This window comes from Ylistrum balloti, unplaced genomic scaffold (assembly GCF_031769215.1).
Source record: "Ylistrum balloti isolate Yb309-2 unplaced genomic scaffold, AGI_CSIRO_Ybal_v1 Utg370296, whole genome shotgun sequence".
NCBI classification, from domain to species: domain Eukaryota; kingdom Metazoa; phylum Mollusca; class Bivalvia; order Pectinida; family Pectinidae; genus Ylistrum; species Ylistrum balloti.
In genome coordinates this window covers 102134-116563 of record NW_026782223.1, presented here as the reverse complement: position 1 = coordinate 116563, position 14430 = coordinate 102134, and the positions used below count along the sequence as shown (strand labels likewise).

The 14430-nt window shown below is 37.0% G+C and overlaps 1 protein-coding gene across 1 annotated transcript in view; it reads left to right on the top strand.

Moving 5' to 3' along the window:
- The window catches only part of LOC132553086 (exocyst complex component 6B-like), a 31573-nt gene extending 20305 nt beyond the window's left edge, over nt 1–11268 (top strand). Inside the window, exons 17-24 of the mRNA XM_060217297.1 lie at nt 294–373; nt 1028–1082; nt 1521–1593; nt 1973–2079; nt 8915–9056; nt 9619–9692; nt 10396–10508; nt 10908–11268. Coding sequence (XP_060073280.1) covers nt 294–373; nt 1028–1082; nt 1521–1593; nt 1973–2079; nt 8915–9056; nt 9619–9692; nt 10396–10508; nt 10908–11049 — 786 coding nt within the window. The 3' untranslated portion in view covers nt 11050–11268. The remainder of the gene's footprint in view (nt 1–293; nt 374–1027; nt 1083–1520; nt 1594–1972; nt 2080–8914; nt 9057–9618; nt 9693–10395; nt 10509–10907) is intronic.
- The last annotated feature ends 3162 nt before the right edge of the window (nt 11269–14430 follow it).

Here is a 14430-nt window from a genome sequence, read left to right as displayed (position 1 = left end):
CAGTAAAACATTTAGTCCACGCCAGGACTGCAGGTTTTGTTAAGGAGTACCACCACACAATTTTATCAATGATCACAAAATTTTATCAATGATTTGCTTTAAGGAATAAGCAGGCAACAGAATCTTGGATAGAAGTGATTTTTTCTGGAGTCCAGGGATGGATGCTTTACTGGAATAGCCCTTAAAATAAACAAAAACATGTATTAATCTCAATATCAGGTACGCATAGTGTCAATATATTATTACATTATTGTACAGCTATTTACATTAAAAACTGTTTTTTGCTATTTCAGTTGATTCAGATTGCTATCAACATGAACTATCTTGAGAAGTCTTGTGGATATCTGGAGGAGTATATTTCCAGTATAACTGGGTAAGTTATAGACAGATGATACAAGTTGTACAACTACCTAGAGGTGTATATTTCCAGTATAACAGGGGGGTAAGTTATAGAATTAGCATTACATACTACAAATTATAGATAGTTCACAGTATTATGTTTTTGTTATCTTTTAAAAGCAGGTAGCATTATCAAGAATTTGGAACTATTTAATGTACTGTTGTGAGCACGGTGCACAGGACACCAGTTAGGATGGAGTGCCGCTAAATACCGAAAGGCTTAGACCAGAGTCAGCCATTGATAAATGTTGCTGCATTATGCTTAGTCCATGGCTGACAGTGTCAGCAGGAACATGGCGGTTTTATATCGCTTCATCAACGTCCTTGTAGACAATACTGGCGTGTCTTTATTGCCTAGGTGTTCCCTACATTGTGGACGAATTGTACTATTAGCAGTGCACATAGTTTATGTCGACTTGTTCTGAAGGCTTTGTGCGTGGAGGCACCCTTCATTGTTCTATATAGTTATCATACTAGAGAACAGACATATTTTCATGCTCTCTGTCTGATAGCATTCTAAACCTTGCAGACATGTCTTTATCTTGCATTTCTACAACAGTACTTTGATTGTTTTTTTAAAAATAGTGAATAATCATCGGTATTGATTTCTGGAATTTTTACATTTCAGTGCCCAGAATGACAGTATACACATGGCGAGACTACACGGAACATCAATGTTTAAGGTATAATAATATATAAAACATAAGATTCTGCTGATTCACAAATTTTCTGTTCACTTCTTTTTGGAAGTACGATATGTATCCAAAAAGCTCGTGCTTAAGCCCACTCAGACCTTACTGAGAAGGACCACTCAGACCTTACTGAGAAGGACCTCTCAGACCTTACTGAGAAGGACCACTCAGACCTTACTGAGAAGGACCACTCAGACCTTACTGAGAAGGACTTGAATTGTTTTTTATTTTCTATAATAAACCAGCGTCTGAATGTTGAGTGATGGTTTATGTGCTGCCCCATGGGCTTATTACAGTATTGATATCTTATAAAATTTGAAGAAATTTAACTCTTATATCTATAGATTTTAACTTTTTCCTATAAATGTGAAGAAAGCAATATGTGTAGTCATTTCTGTACCCAGTACTGAGGAGTTTTTACTGCTTTAGGATGCTCGTAGCGATGCAGAGGAGCATATCTACAAACAATTGAACCTGAAGATTGATGAATTTTTAGAACTGGGTAAGATGTCAATTTTAACAGATAAACTGTGATGTTTGCGAAGCTTGAAAACAAATATAATAGTCATTATTGCAATACACATTCTTGGCCATTGAATTTGATAGTGATAATAGGTTTGGATCTTAACTTGAAATCAAACAAAAAATGATGACTGCTGTATCAGTTGATCTTTAGATGTTATCAACATTTAATATTGCTAATGTGAATTACTAGTTGTTTACATGCAAATAAGAATTATCAAGAAGTTTTATTTTCTGATTGATCTTGAAGTTAAAAAGAAATGATTGCCATTAAAGTAAGTGTTTATACTGTAATGGTAGCATTGTAATTTTCATTATCAAGAACTCTGAACCCTGAAACCAACTTGATTTTCTTTCAGCCAACTATGATTGGATGGTGACAGAGGCCAAAGGTCATGCCAGCGGCTATGTTGCAGACTTGGTGGCATTCTTACAGAGTACCTTTATGTCCTTTACCAATCTTCCGGTAAGTTTGACCAATCTTGTAGTACCTTTCCAAACAAGTTCAGGTCATTCTTTATTTGGTAAGTTTGGCTCAGTCTTCAAGAAAGGTTTAGCAAATTTTTTTTTATCGAGATCAGTCAGTCTTCTGGTAAGACCATGACAATCTGTTGGTAAGTTTGGGCTAATCTTCCAAAGAAATCTGGTCAGTATTCTAGAAAGGTTTGGGCAACCTACTTGTAAATATACTTATGATATGTTTCTTTGAATTATTCTTGTCGGACATGTTTAACATCTTAATCTTAACTCCAATATGGCCACCAGGATGTCATTGTGCTTGATTTAAAAATAGATAACTTTTCTCGTAAAATATTTTTGCTGTTCAGTCGAAGGTCAAAAATTTTTCAAACTTAATCATTTCCAAATTTTTTGGAAAACATTTTTTTGTAATTTGATAGAACATTCAATTCTGAAGAATTTGGTATCTATGATTTTTCTGTATGAATGAACTTGTCCCATTTTCAAAGTAACAACAGTCAAATGTGTTAAATTCTTTAAACCACTTCACCAAGAGGCAAAAGGAGGAGATAATTAATAACCTGTAGTATTTTAGGGAGAAGAATTATCAAGTGTGGTCAAATGATAGACCTTGAATCTCTAAATCAAGGTCACAAGGGTCAAATGCATTAAAATCTTAAATCAATTTCTTTTTATCTTGTTTGATAAACTTCCTTTCAAAATCTGCAAGGTCTGAAGTCATATATATATGATATATAGATACTTAGGATTTTGACCATAAGTTTGTTATATGAATGAGCTTTAGCAACTTCAAATACCTCAAACGTAAAATATATTGAAATTTTGAAACCAATTCTCTGTAAAACGAGGTCACGGGTAATGATATTAAGCCTGGAGCATGTTGCAATGCAGTAATAAAGAATGATGAAATGAATTGTCTTGATCCTTTTCAAGGTCACTGGAGTCAAATGTGCAAACTTATAAGGTCATGTGTAAAATAAAGGTTTAAAGGCCGCAATCAATTTCTCGTTATAGCATTAAAATGTTTTAATCAATATTTGAGAGTTCATTGACTCCTGCTACATAATTGTTTAGGCTTCTTGAGACTATATTGTGTTGCCATGGCAATGATTCCTATGTCCAGTTCCCATGGTGTTGAACATCTCTTTGTTTTATTGCCAGGGTGATTATTCTTATGTCCTGTTCCCATGGTATTGACCTTTTCTGTGTTTTGTTACCGTGGTGACGGTGTTTACAGGACATTGCCCTCTGCGTTGACCCAGGGGTAACTGTTTCTGTGTGGTCAGCATGGACGTTACATTTTACTTTTGGTTTAAATTATATGCTACATGAATGAGCGAGTAAGGAGACTGAAGAGCTTGTATTTGCACATTGATTAGAAGTGGGAACACTGCGGCGTGTACAATTGTTATAGACTAGCGAAGGACACTAGATGTGGGAACACTACTGTGTGTACAATTGTTATAGACTAATGTAGGGCACTAGATATGGGAACACTGCTCTGTGTGTACAATTGTTATAGACTAGTGTAGGGCACTAGATGTGGGAACACTGCTCTGTGTGTACAATTGTTATAGACTAGTGTAGGGCACTAGATGTGGGAACACTGCTGTGTGTACAATTGTTATAGACTAGTGTAGGGCACTAGATGTGGGAACACTGCTCTGTGTGTACAATTGTTATAGACTAGTGTAGGGCACTAGATGTGGGAACACTGCTCTGTGTGTACAATTGTTATAGACTAGTGTAGGGCACTAGATGTGGGAACACTGCAGCATTTACAATTGTTATAGACTAGCGTAGGACACTAGATGTTGGAACACTGCAGCATGTACAATTGTTATAGACTAGTGTAGGGCACTAGATGTGGGAACACTGCTGTGTGTACAATTGTTATAGACTAGTGTAGGGCACTAGATGTGGGAACACTGCTGTGTGTGTACAATTGTTATAGACTAGTGTAGGGCACTAGATGTGGGAACACTGCTGTGTGTACAATTGTTATAGACTAGTGTAGGGCAATTGTTATGTGTGTAGTTATAGACACTAGTGTAGGGCACTAGATGTGGGAACACTGCTGTGTGTACAATTGTTATAGACTAGTGTAGGGCACTAGATGTGGGAACACTGCTGTGTGTGTACAATTGTTATAGACTAGTGTAGGGCACTAGATGTGGGAACACTGCTCTGTGTGTACAATTGTTATAGACTAGTGTAGGGCACTAGATGTGGGAACACTGCTCTGTGTGTACAATTGTTATAGACTAGTATAGGGCACTAGATGTACAATTGTTATAGACTAGTGTAGGGCACTAGATGTGGGAACACTGCTCTGTGTGTACAATTGTTATAGACTAGTGTAGGGCACTAGATGTGGGAACACTGCTCTGTGTGTACAATTGTTATAGACTAGTGTAGGGCACTAGATGTGGGAACACTGCTCTGTGTGTACAATTGTTATAGACTAGTGTAGGGCACTAGATGTGTGTGTACAATTGTTATAGAACACTGCTGTGTGTGTGTACAATTGTTATAGACTAGTGTAGGGCACTAGATGTGGGAACACTGCTGTGTGTGTACAATTGTTATAGACACTGCTGCTGTGTGTGTACAATTGTTATAGACTAGTGTAGGGCACTAGATGTGGGAACACTGCTGTGTGTGTACAATTGTTATAGACTAGTGTAGGGCACTAGATGTGGGAACACTGCTCTGTGTGTACAATTGTTATAGACTAGTGTGTACAATTGTTATAGACTAGTGTAGGGCACTAGATGTGGGAACACTGCTGTGTACAATTGTTATAGACTAGTGTAGGGCACTAGATGTGGGAACACTGCTGTGTGTACAATTGTTATAGACTAGTGTAGGGCACTAGATGTGGGAACACTGCTGTGTGTGTACAATTGTTATAGACTAGTGTAGGGCACTAGATGTGGGAACACTGCTGTGTGTACAATTGTTATAGACTAGTGTAGGGCACTAGATGTGGGAACACTGCTGTGTGTACAATTGTTATAGACTAGTGTAGGGCACTAGTGTGTATTGTTATAGACTAGTGTGGAGGAACACTGCTGTGTGTACAATTGTTATAGACTAGTGTAGGGCACTAGCTATGGGAACACTGCAGTGTGTACAATTGTTATAGACTAGTGTAGGGCACTAGATGTGGGAACACTGCTCTGTGTGTACAATTGTTATAGACTAGTGTAGGGCACTAGATGTGGGAACACACTTGTTATAGACTGTGTGTGCTGTGTGTGTACAATTGTTATAGACTAGTGTAGGGCACTAGATGTGGGAACACTGCTGTGTGTGTACAATTGTTATAGACTAGTGTAGGGCACTAGATGTGGGAACACTGCTGTGTGTGTACAATTGTTATAGACTAGTGTAGGGCACTAGATGTGGGAACACTGCTGTGTGTGTACAATTGTTATAGACTAGTGTAGGGCACTAGATGTGGGAACACTGCTGTGTGTGTACAATTGTTATAGACTAGGAACACTGCACTGCTGTGTGTACAATTGTTATAGACTAGTGTAGGGCACTAGATGTGGGAACACTGCTGTGTGTGTACAATTGTTATAGACTAGTGTAGGGCACTAGATGTGGGAACACTGCTCTGTGTGTACAATTGTTATAGACTAGTGTAGGGCACTAGATGTGGGAACACTGCTGTGTGTGTACAATTGTTATAGACTAGTGTAGGGCACTATATGTGGGAACACTGCTCTGTGTGTACAATTGTTATAGACTAGTGTAGGGCACTAGATGTGGGAACACTGCTGTGTGTGTACAATTGTTATAGACTAGTGTAGGGCACTAGATGTGGGAACACTGCTGTGTGTACAATTGTTATAGACTAGTGTAGGGCACTATATGTGGGAACACTGATCTGTGTGTACAATTGTTATAGACTATGTGTAGGGCACTAGATGTGGGAACACTGCACTGTGTGTGTGTACAATTGTTATAGACTAGTGTAGGGCACTAGATGTGGGAACACTGCTCTGTGTGTACAATTGTTATAGACTAGTGTAGGGCACTAGATGTGGGAACACTGCTCTGTGTGTAAAATTGTTATAGACTAGTGTAGGGCACTAGATGTGGGAACACTGCTGTGTGTACAATTGTTATAGACTAGTGTAGGGCACTAGATGTGGGAACACTGCTGTGTGTACAATTGTTATAGACTAGTGTAGGGCACTAGATGTGGGAACACTGCTGTGTGTGTACAATTGTTATAGACTAGTGTAGGGCACTAGATGTGGGAACACTGCTGTGTGTACAATTGTTATAGACTAGTGTAGGGCACTAGATGTGGGAACACTGCTCTGTGTGTACAATTGTTATAGACTAGTGTAGGGCACTAGATGTGGGAACACTGCTGTGTGTACAATTGTTATATACTAGTGTAGGGCACTAGATGTGGGAACACTGCTCTGTGTGTACAATTGTTATAGACTAGTGTAGGGCACTAGATGTGGGAACACTGCTCTGTGTGTACAATTGTTATAGACTAGTGTAGGGCACTAGATGTGGGAACACTTAGGGCACTAGATGTGGGAACTCTGCTGTGTGTACAATTGTTATAGACTAGTGTAGGGCACTAGATGTGGGAACACTGCTGTGTACAATTGTTATAGACTAGTGTAGGGCACTAGATGTGGGAACACTGCAGCATGTACAATTGTTATAGACTAGTGTAGGGCACTAGATGTGGGAACACTGCTCTGTGTGTACAATTGTTATAGACTAGTGTAGGGCACTAGATGTGGGAACACTGCTCTGTGTGTACAATTGTTATAGACTAGTGTAGGGCACTAGATGTGGGAACACTGCTCTGTGTGTACAATTGTTATAGACTACACTGCTGTGTGTGTGTGTACAATTGTTATAGACTAGTGTAGGGCACTAGATGTGGGAACACTGCTCTGTGTGTACAATTGTTATAGACTAGTGTAGGGCACTAGATGTGGGAACACTGCTGTGTGTACAATTGTTATAGACTAGTGTAGGGCACTAGATGTGGGAACACTGCTCTGTGTGTACAATTGTTATAGACTAGTGTAGGGCACTAGATGTGGGAACACTGCTCTGTGTGTACAATTGTTATAGACTAGTGTAGGGCACTAGATGTGGGAACACTGCTGTGTGTGTACAATTGTTATAGACTAGTGTAGGGCACTAGATGTGGGAACACTGCTGTGTACAATTGTTATAGACTAGTGTAGGGCACTAGATGTGGGAACACTGCTCTGTGTGTACAATTGTTATAGACTAGTGTAGGGCACTAGATGTGGGAACACTGCTGTGTACAATTGTTATAGACTAGTGTAGGGCACTAGATGTGGGAACACTGCTGTGTACAATTGTTATAGACTAGTGTAGGGCACTAGATATGGGAACACTACTGTGTATACAATTGTTCTAGGCTAGTGTAGGGCACAGTAAAGAATGCTTAACTGGGACCTGGCTCTCAATTTTTTTTTTTTTTTCAATCTGAAAATCAACTATAGAATTTGATAATAAAGCAACTAGGGTTTTCTTAATGCGTCATTATTATTCATGATATGTAAATGTTGTTTTTAGTACTAAATGTTTTCTTTATCCAAATAAGTATTATTCATTTGGGTGAATATTTGCATATATTTATCTAAAGGCTATCCCTATTCAGCTTTTTCTGTGTATTCAGTATAAAATTCACTTTCAGAATATTATTTGGTGATTTTATGAACCAGTTCAGCTCTGATTTACATATTGGTGTAGGTTCTCAATGTGCCAGTTCATTTGTTTATGATTTTAAACACATAGTTTTCAGTTTGTGAAGTAACTGCCATATCGTTAATTAACATGTACAGTTGTTTGTAAAACCCATTACTGTCCATGTTGAGGCTGGATAGAGTTTAAACATCTTTATTTCGATGCACACAAGATGTTTCTTTATTTGCATTCATTTGAATTAAACATGCTTATCAAAGCACATGCAAAAATAACAAATATGAATTCTTGCTAGCAATGTATACAAAGCTAGTTGGCATTTCTACGTATAACCACTTCATACATAATGTGATTTTAAGTGTAGAAGATATATGCACCATTAGGATTCCTACTTTCCTTTGCTAATTATCAGTGTATATGCTATATATGTAATTCTTTATATCCATAATTACTGTATCAATACTTGTCATGCAGAAAAGATAACAGAATTTGAGACTTTGTCAAGTCTGCAGTGTTACTTAAGTTAAAATGTCCATTATTTTGTGAATTTAAATTAACCAATTATAGAATTTAACAAATTGTGTTTTGATTTAAATACATTCTTTTTGTAAGTACAAAGTGTAGCAGTTGAAATAACAAGTGTAAGCAAACTTGATAGGAATGAGTAAATGTTAAGTCCAGTTGGTATTCAATATTGATGTCAGTGGTTTCTAAAGGCAGTTGATGGAATAAGTTTATAAATGCAATAAATATGCTGCTAGTATCAAGATTATATAGTACATAAACCATCAGTATCGTGACTGGTGTTGCCTTCTATACAGACGTTTGGTCTAGATCAGTATTTCATCGACGTCATGAAAATTTTTATTTGTCAATAATTGTGCAGTCAGACTTGTCTATAAAGGCCACTCAAGGGAGCAGAGAGAAGTGACCTTTATAGACAAGTGGTCTTTATATAGAGGTCCACTTGTGTTGCATTGTGTTACAAATGAAGCCAACAAAAGCAGCCTTTGTAGAGAGGTGATCTTTGTGTGAAGGTGGCCTTCAAGGCAAGTTACAATATAGTTTAATAGTTATGACTATATTCACTTTGACAGGAAAAAATAGCAAAGACAGCTTGTATGTCTGCATGCAAACATATCGCCAACAACCTACTGGAATTCATCCGTGACAACGAGCTGAAACAGATGACACTTGGAGCTCTACAGCAGTTCAACCTGGACCTCATCCAATGTGAATGTAAGTCAGTGACAGTGTCAGTCAGTAGGCAATTAATAAGTTAAATATACACATATTATTGGTCATGGGGACTTAAAGAACATATGTAATGTAGACTAACATTGGTAATGTAGACTTACAGAGAACTTCAGTAATGTAGACTTACAGAGAACATCAGTAATGTAGACTTACAGAGGACATCAGTAATGTAGACGTACAGAGAACATCGGTAATGTAGACTTACAGAGAACATTGGTAATGTAGACTTACAGTGAACATCGGTAATGTAGACTTACAGAGAACATCAGTAATGTAGACTTACAGAGGACATCAGTAATGTAGACTTATAGTGAACATCAGTAATGTACTTACAGAAAATAGTGCAAATGTGTAACCTACAAAGAATTTTGCTTGTAAAGAATACATTCTGATTTACTTGAATGGAAGTATGTAATTTATAATCGCTTTTCAGAAGAAAAAAAATAAAGTGCATTTAAAGATTAATTAGATTTAGATATACATTACTAGATACATTCTCTACTAAAAACAGAGAAGTGATTCATCCTTGTATGTCTGTTTACAGTGTTTGCAGCCTCGGAGCCAGTCCCAGGATTTACTGACGGGACACTAGTGATGGCGTTTGCAGATGTTCGACAGGTATTTGAATTAAATTAATCTGATTTAAAATTATGTTTTAGTAACAGTACTAGAATATCTGATCTTAAGGAAGAGATGATGAAAAATTAAACAATGTACACATTAATTAATTCCAGTTAAGATGAATGTGATGCTCCACTATATACAATACTAATTTTGATCAAAAGATCTTTGATACACCTAGGTTTTCTGTGTTATCAAACCAGTCTGTAATTTGATAAATCTGCCGTATTACAATTCAACAACAATAATGTAGCATTACAGTGTAAAGGTTATGGGGGTCTTTTGGTCAGGTGGAATATTACAGAATGTAAGACATTAATGTCTGTATAAATATTGGATGTAAAGAATTAGGAGAGTGAAAAATATTGCTGTTTGGATATATATTATAGGGAGAGGTGTGTAAATACTGCTGCTTGAAGGTTACAGTAAGAATTGGCAGAGGTCACAAAATATGGTAAAATTCCAGACAGATCCTTCATACGCACATATTAAACAGCTTACAGTATTACTTTGATCACAGGGGAATTGTACAATACTTTGCTTTTTGAACTAGTTTTATCAGGGAAATGGGGTCTTCAAAATCTTTCCTTGTGTGCTAACACCAAGGAGGGAAGTTTGTAGAATCATGTTTAGTATTCTATTTGGGAAATCTTGTCTGAAATCTGCTGATACACTATTAATTGTTGATCCATATTGACAGCTGTTGGACTTGTTCCTGAACTGGGACTGGTCAGTTTACTTGGCTGACTATGGTCAGTCCAAGTCCAAGTACCTTCGTGTCCAACCTCAGGTGGCCATTAGTATTCTGGAGAAGTGAGTACATGTTAATCTGTTGATATCTGGGATTTTGGAATTTTTTTTAGGGGAGGTAATTTCAGGATCATTTTCCACATTGCCTTTATTTACTTACTATTTTGATTTGGATTGATCATTGAACTGGAAAAATACTACCAGTTTAATGTATATACATGGGTAATTGAGAAATAGTCATCTAAAGATAAAAGGCTAACACATTCTTGATTGAGAGTAGCTTGAAAGACTTTTGAATTATTTGTTTTGTTTTACTTAACAAAAGCTAAGTAAACAATGGACATGCATGATTTAGTTTTAATTGTATATTGAATAGAAATATCCTTAATATTGCTTTTTGATAGTTGCTATAACTATTCTTCATACTGTTTTATATACATCTTATACATTTCCTGTTTTAAGGCTAAACAACGCTGATAAGAAGAAGAACAACCTTTTTGCATCTTTGAAGAAGGGAGAACGTGACAAAAAGAAGTTATTAGACACCGTTCTTAAACAGCTTCGTGGACTTGTCAACGGAACTGCACCTCAAGTACAGGGTTGAGGTCAGAGGTCAAAGGCACAAATTCTTGATGTTCAGTGGTCATTGATACTTCCAAAAGACCACTCTTAGAGACGTCTAATGATGTGCAAATGATAACAGTACTTTATATACACACTACAGTAATATCCACACAACATTCTGCACAAGGGAAGTAGTTTTGATCTGTGATCTTGAAATTGTTGAAAACTAAGATCATTATACTTTTGAAGGCTGACTTGTTTGTTGACATATCGTAGTGTTTAACATATTCTTCTTGATAAGTAGATTAATGATATACATTAGTGTTCCTAAAAGGAACAACACTGAATTTTGCCAGGATTGAATTCCTGAACTGAATTGCCTGAATTTGCATACAAGCTTATGATAAGCAAATGTCCATATAGATACAGCAATGTCAGTAACTCCTGGCCCATAGCTTCACATGGTGTGCCCAGGTCTGGCCCAGAATATCAGGTGTCTACTAGAACAACAGCCCAGAGCATCACAGCTTGTGATGTAGTGAAAGTTTTGTGATATGGACATTCATAGTTATCTGTATCACTACATATCTGTGATAATGCTTGTGTGAGGCTTTGTGTGGAGGTGTGCAGTGCCTGTATATGTTGTAAGGTGTGAGTCTTGTATGTGAAGGTATTACATGTACATTTGAGTAATATTCATTCAGTAATCTTCAGTCAAAGTCCAAGAAATGGGATTTAAAAAGTTCAGTGAAAGTGTACTTTTTTTAATGGAAAAGGGATAAATGTGATGCCTCCATGAATATTGATTTTGAACAGAGACAGCTATTTAGTGTATACCTAATAAATGATGGCTGGATAGTCAGACATCCAGATAAGTGATGGCTGGATAGTCAGACATCCAGATAAGTGATGGCTGGATAGTCAGACATCCAGATAAGTGATGGCTGGATAGTCAGACATCCAGATAAGTGATGGCTGGATAGTCAGACATCCAGATAAGTGATGGCTGGATAGTCAGACATCCAGATAAGTGATGGCTTGATAGTCAGACATCCAGATAAGTGATGGCTGGATAGTCAGACATCCAGATAAGTGATGGCTGGATAGTCAGACATCCAGATAAATGATGGCTGGATAGTCAGACATCCAGATAAGTGATGGCTGGATAGTCAGACATCCAGATAAGTGATGGCTGGATAGTCAGACATCCAGATAAGTGATGGCTGGATAGTCAGACATCCAGATAAGTGATGGCTGGATTGTCAGACATCCAGATAAGTGATGGCTGGATAGTCAGACATCCAGATAAATGATGGCTGGATAGTCAGACATCCAGATAAGTGATGGCTGGATAGTCAGACATCCAGATAAGTGATGGCTGGATTGTCAGACATCCAGATAAGTGATGGCTGGATAGTCAGACATCCAGATAAGTGATGGCTGGATTGTCAGACATCCAGATAAATGATGGCTTGATAGTCATACATCCAGATAAATGATGGCTTGATAGTCATACATCCAGGTAAGTGATGGCTTGAATGTCAGACATCCAGATAAGTGATGGCTGGATTGTCAGACATCCAGATAAGTGATGGCTTGATAGTCAGACATCCAGATAAGTGATGGCTGGATAGTCAGACATCCAGATAAGTGATGGCTGGATAGTCAGACATCCAGATAAGTGATGGCTGGATAGTCAGACATCCAGATAAGTGATGGCTGGATAGTCAGACATCCAGATAAGTGATGGCTTGATAGTCAGACATCCAGATAAATGATGGCTGGATAGTCAGACATCCAGATAAGTGATGGCTTGATAGTCAGACATCCAGATAAGTGATGGCTGGATAGTCAGACATCCAGATAAGTGATGGCTGGATAGTCAGACATCCAGATAAGTGATGGAGACATCCAGATAAGTGATGGCTGGATAGTCAGACATCCAGGTAAGTGATGGCTTAAACGTCAGACATCCAGATAAGTGATGGCTTGATAGTCATACATCCAGATAAATGATGGCTTGATAGTCATACATCCAGATAAGTGATGGCTGGATAGTCAGACATCCAGATAAATGATGGCTGAGTAGTTTGACATCTAGATAAATATTGGAAAACTGAATGAGAGAGTTGAAAGCCTAGAATTTGAAGTTATGTGTATGTGATGTCATGCAAGTATAGTGTTACCTTTACAATGATAAATAAAACAAGATATTGTTCCTGTTTCTCAAAAAGCTGAGAGATGAAAAAATATAAATAAATGTCTAATGAATAAATAAATATAAAAGATAAATAAATATAAAAGATAAATAAATATATGTTAAAATCTGTTATGATTTATTCAAGATCTGCTGCAGCTCTCGATCAGATCACACAATGAAATTAATTTTAATTTATTTGACATTAGAAAACAATATTTTTTTTTGCTTTCTTTAAAAGTAGACTGATTTTATTCTCTCAGAAAACTTAATCTGTATGTGTTATTTGGGGTAAATACATACTAAAATTCTCGTACAGTTACAGATTTAAGTATAAGGGCAGAAATCTGATTAAACTTTCCTGACTAAAACTTTCCTGTCTTGTTATTGGGAATGGTGGTATTATTTATTGAGAAAACATGGAAAAATTGCTGGTCATTTGGCTGATAGTGAGATAAACTAAGTGGTATTCCATGGCAGGTAAATCCTGATGCCAGGTTAACATGTTTTATGGAAGCTGTTGGGTAACCAATTTCCTTGCTACCTGGTTGTTTGACAGAAAAGATAGAAAATGTGGTACTTCTTGATAGGTAAATTTAGTTGTGCACCAAACACAATGTCTGGAAGAACTGTGTTTTTGTTATGATAGAGAACTGCATTATTGTTGAGGAAGAACCATTTACTGGTTGTCTGACAGCTTAAAGATAGGAAATTTGGTTTTTTCTTGATGGGTAAATTTAGGCATTCACTAAATACATATTGTATGGAAAAATTAATGATTACATTATGAGAAAGAAACACTCTGGTTGTTTGACTTACCGGTAGATAAAAAAATTGACATTTCTTAATGGGTAAATTAAGGTGACTTGAATCGCTTGATTTCACTATGGGAGATAACCAGTCACTGATTTTCAATTAAATAGAAATCGTGAGTATTACTAGATCAACAGGAACATTTCTTGACATGACATACACATGCATAGTGTTGTGTACAATATGATAGATACAATTATTTTGTATCTTGTTTAATTTGGGACTTATATGTCCTGAATGCTCATCATAATCATCAGTGCAATACACAATTATTGTCATAATTCTTATCTGACAGAGTCTTTTTATGATGTGAAAGACAACTAACCATAGTCAGATATACTCTATAATGTAAAGACGGTATGCAGTATATTATGAAAACAGTACACAGTATATTGTGAAAATAGTATACAG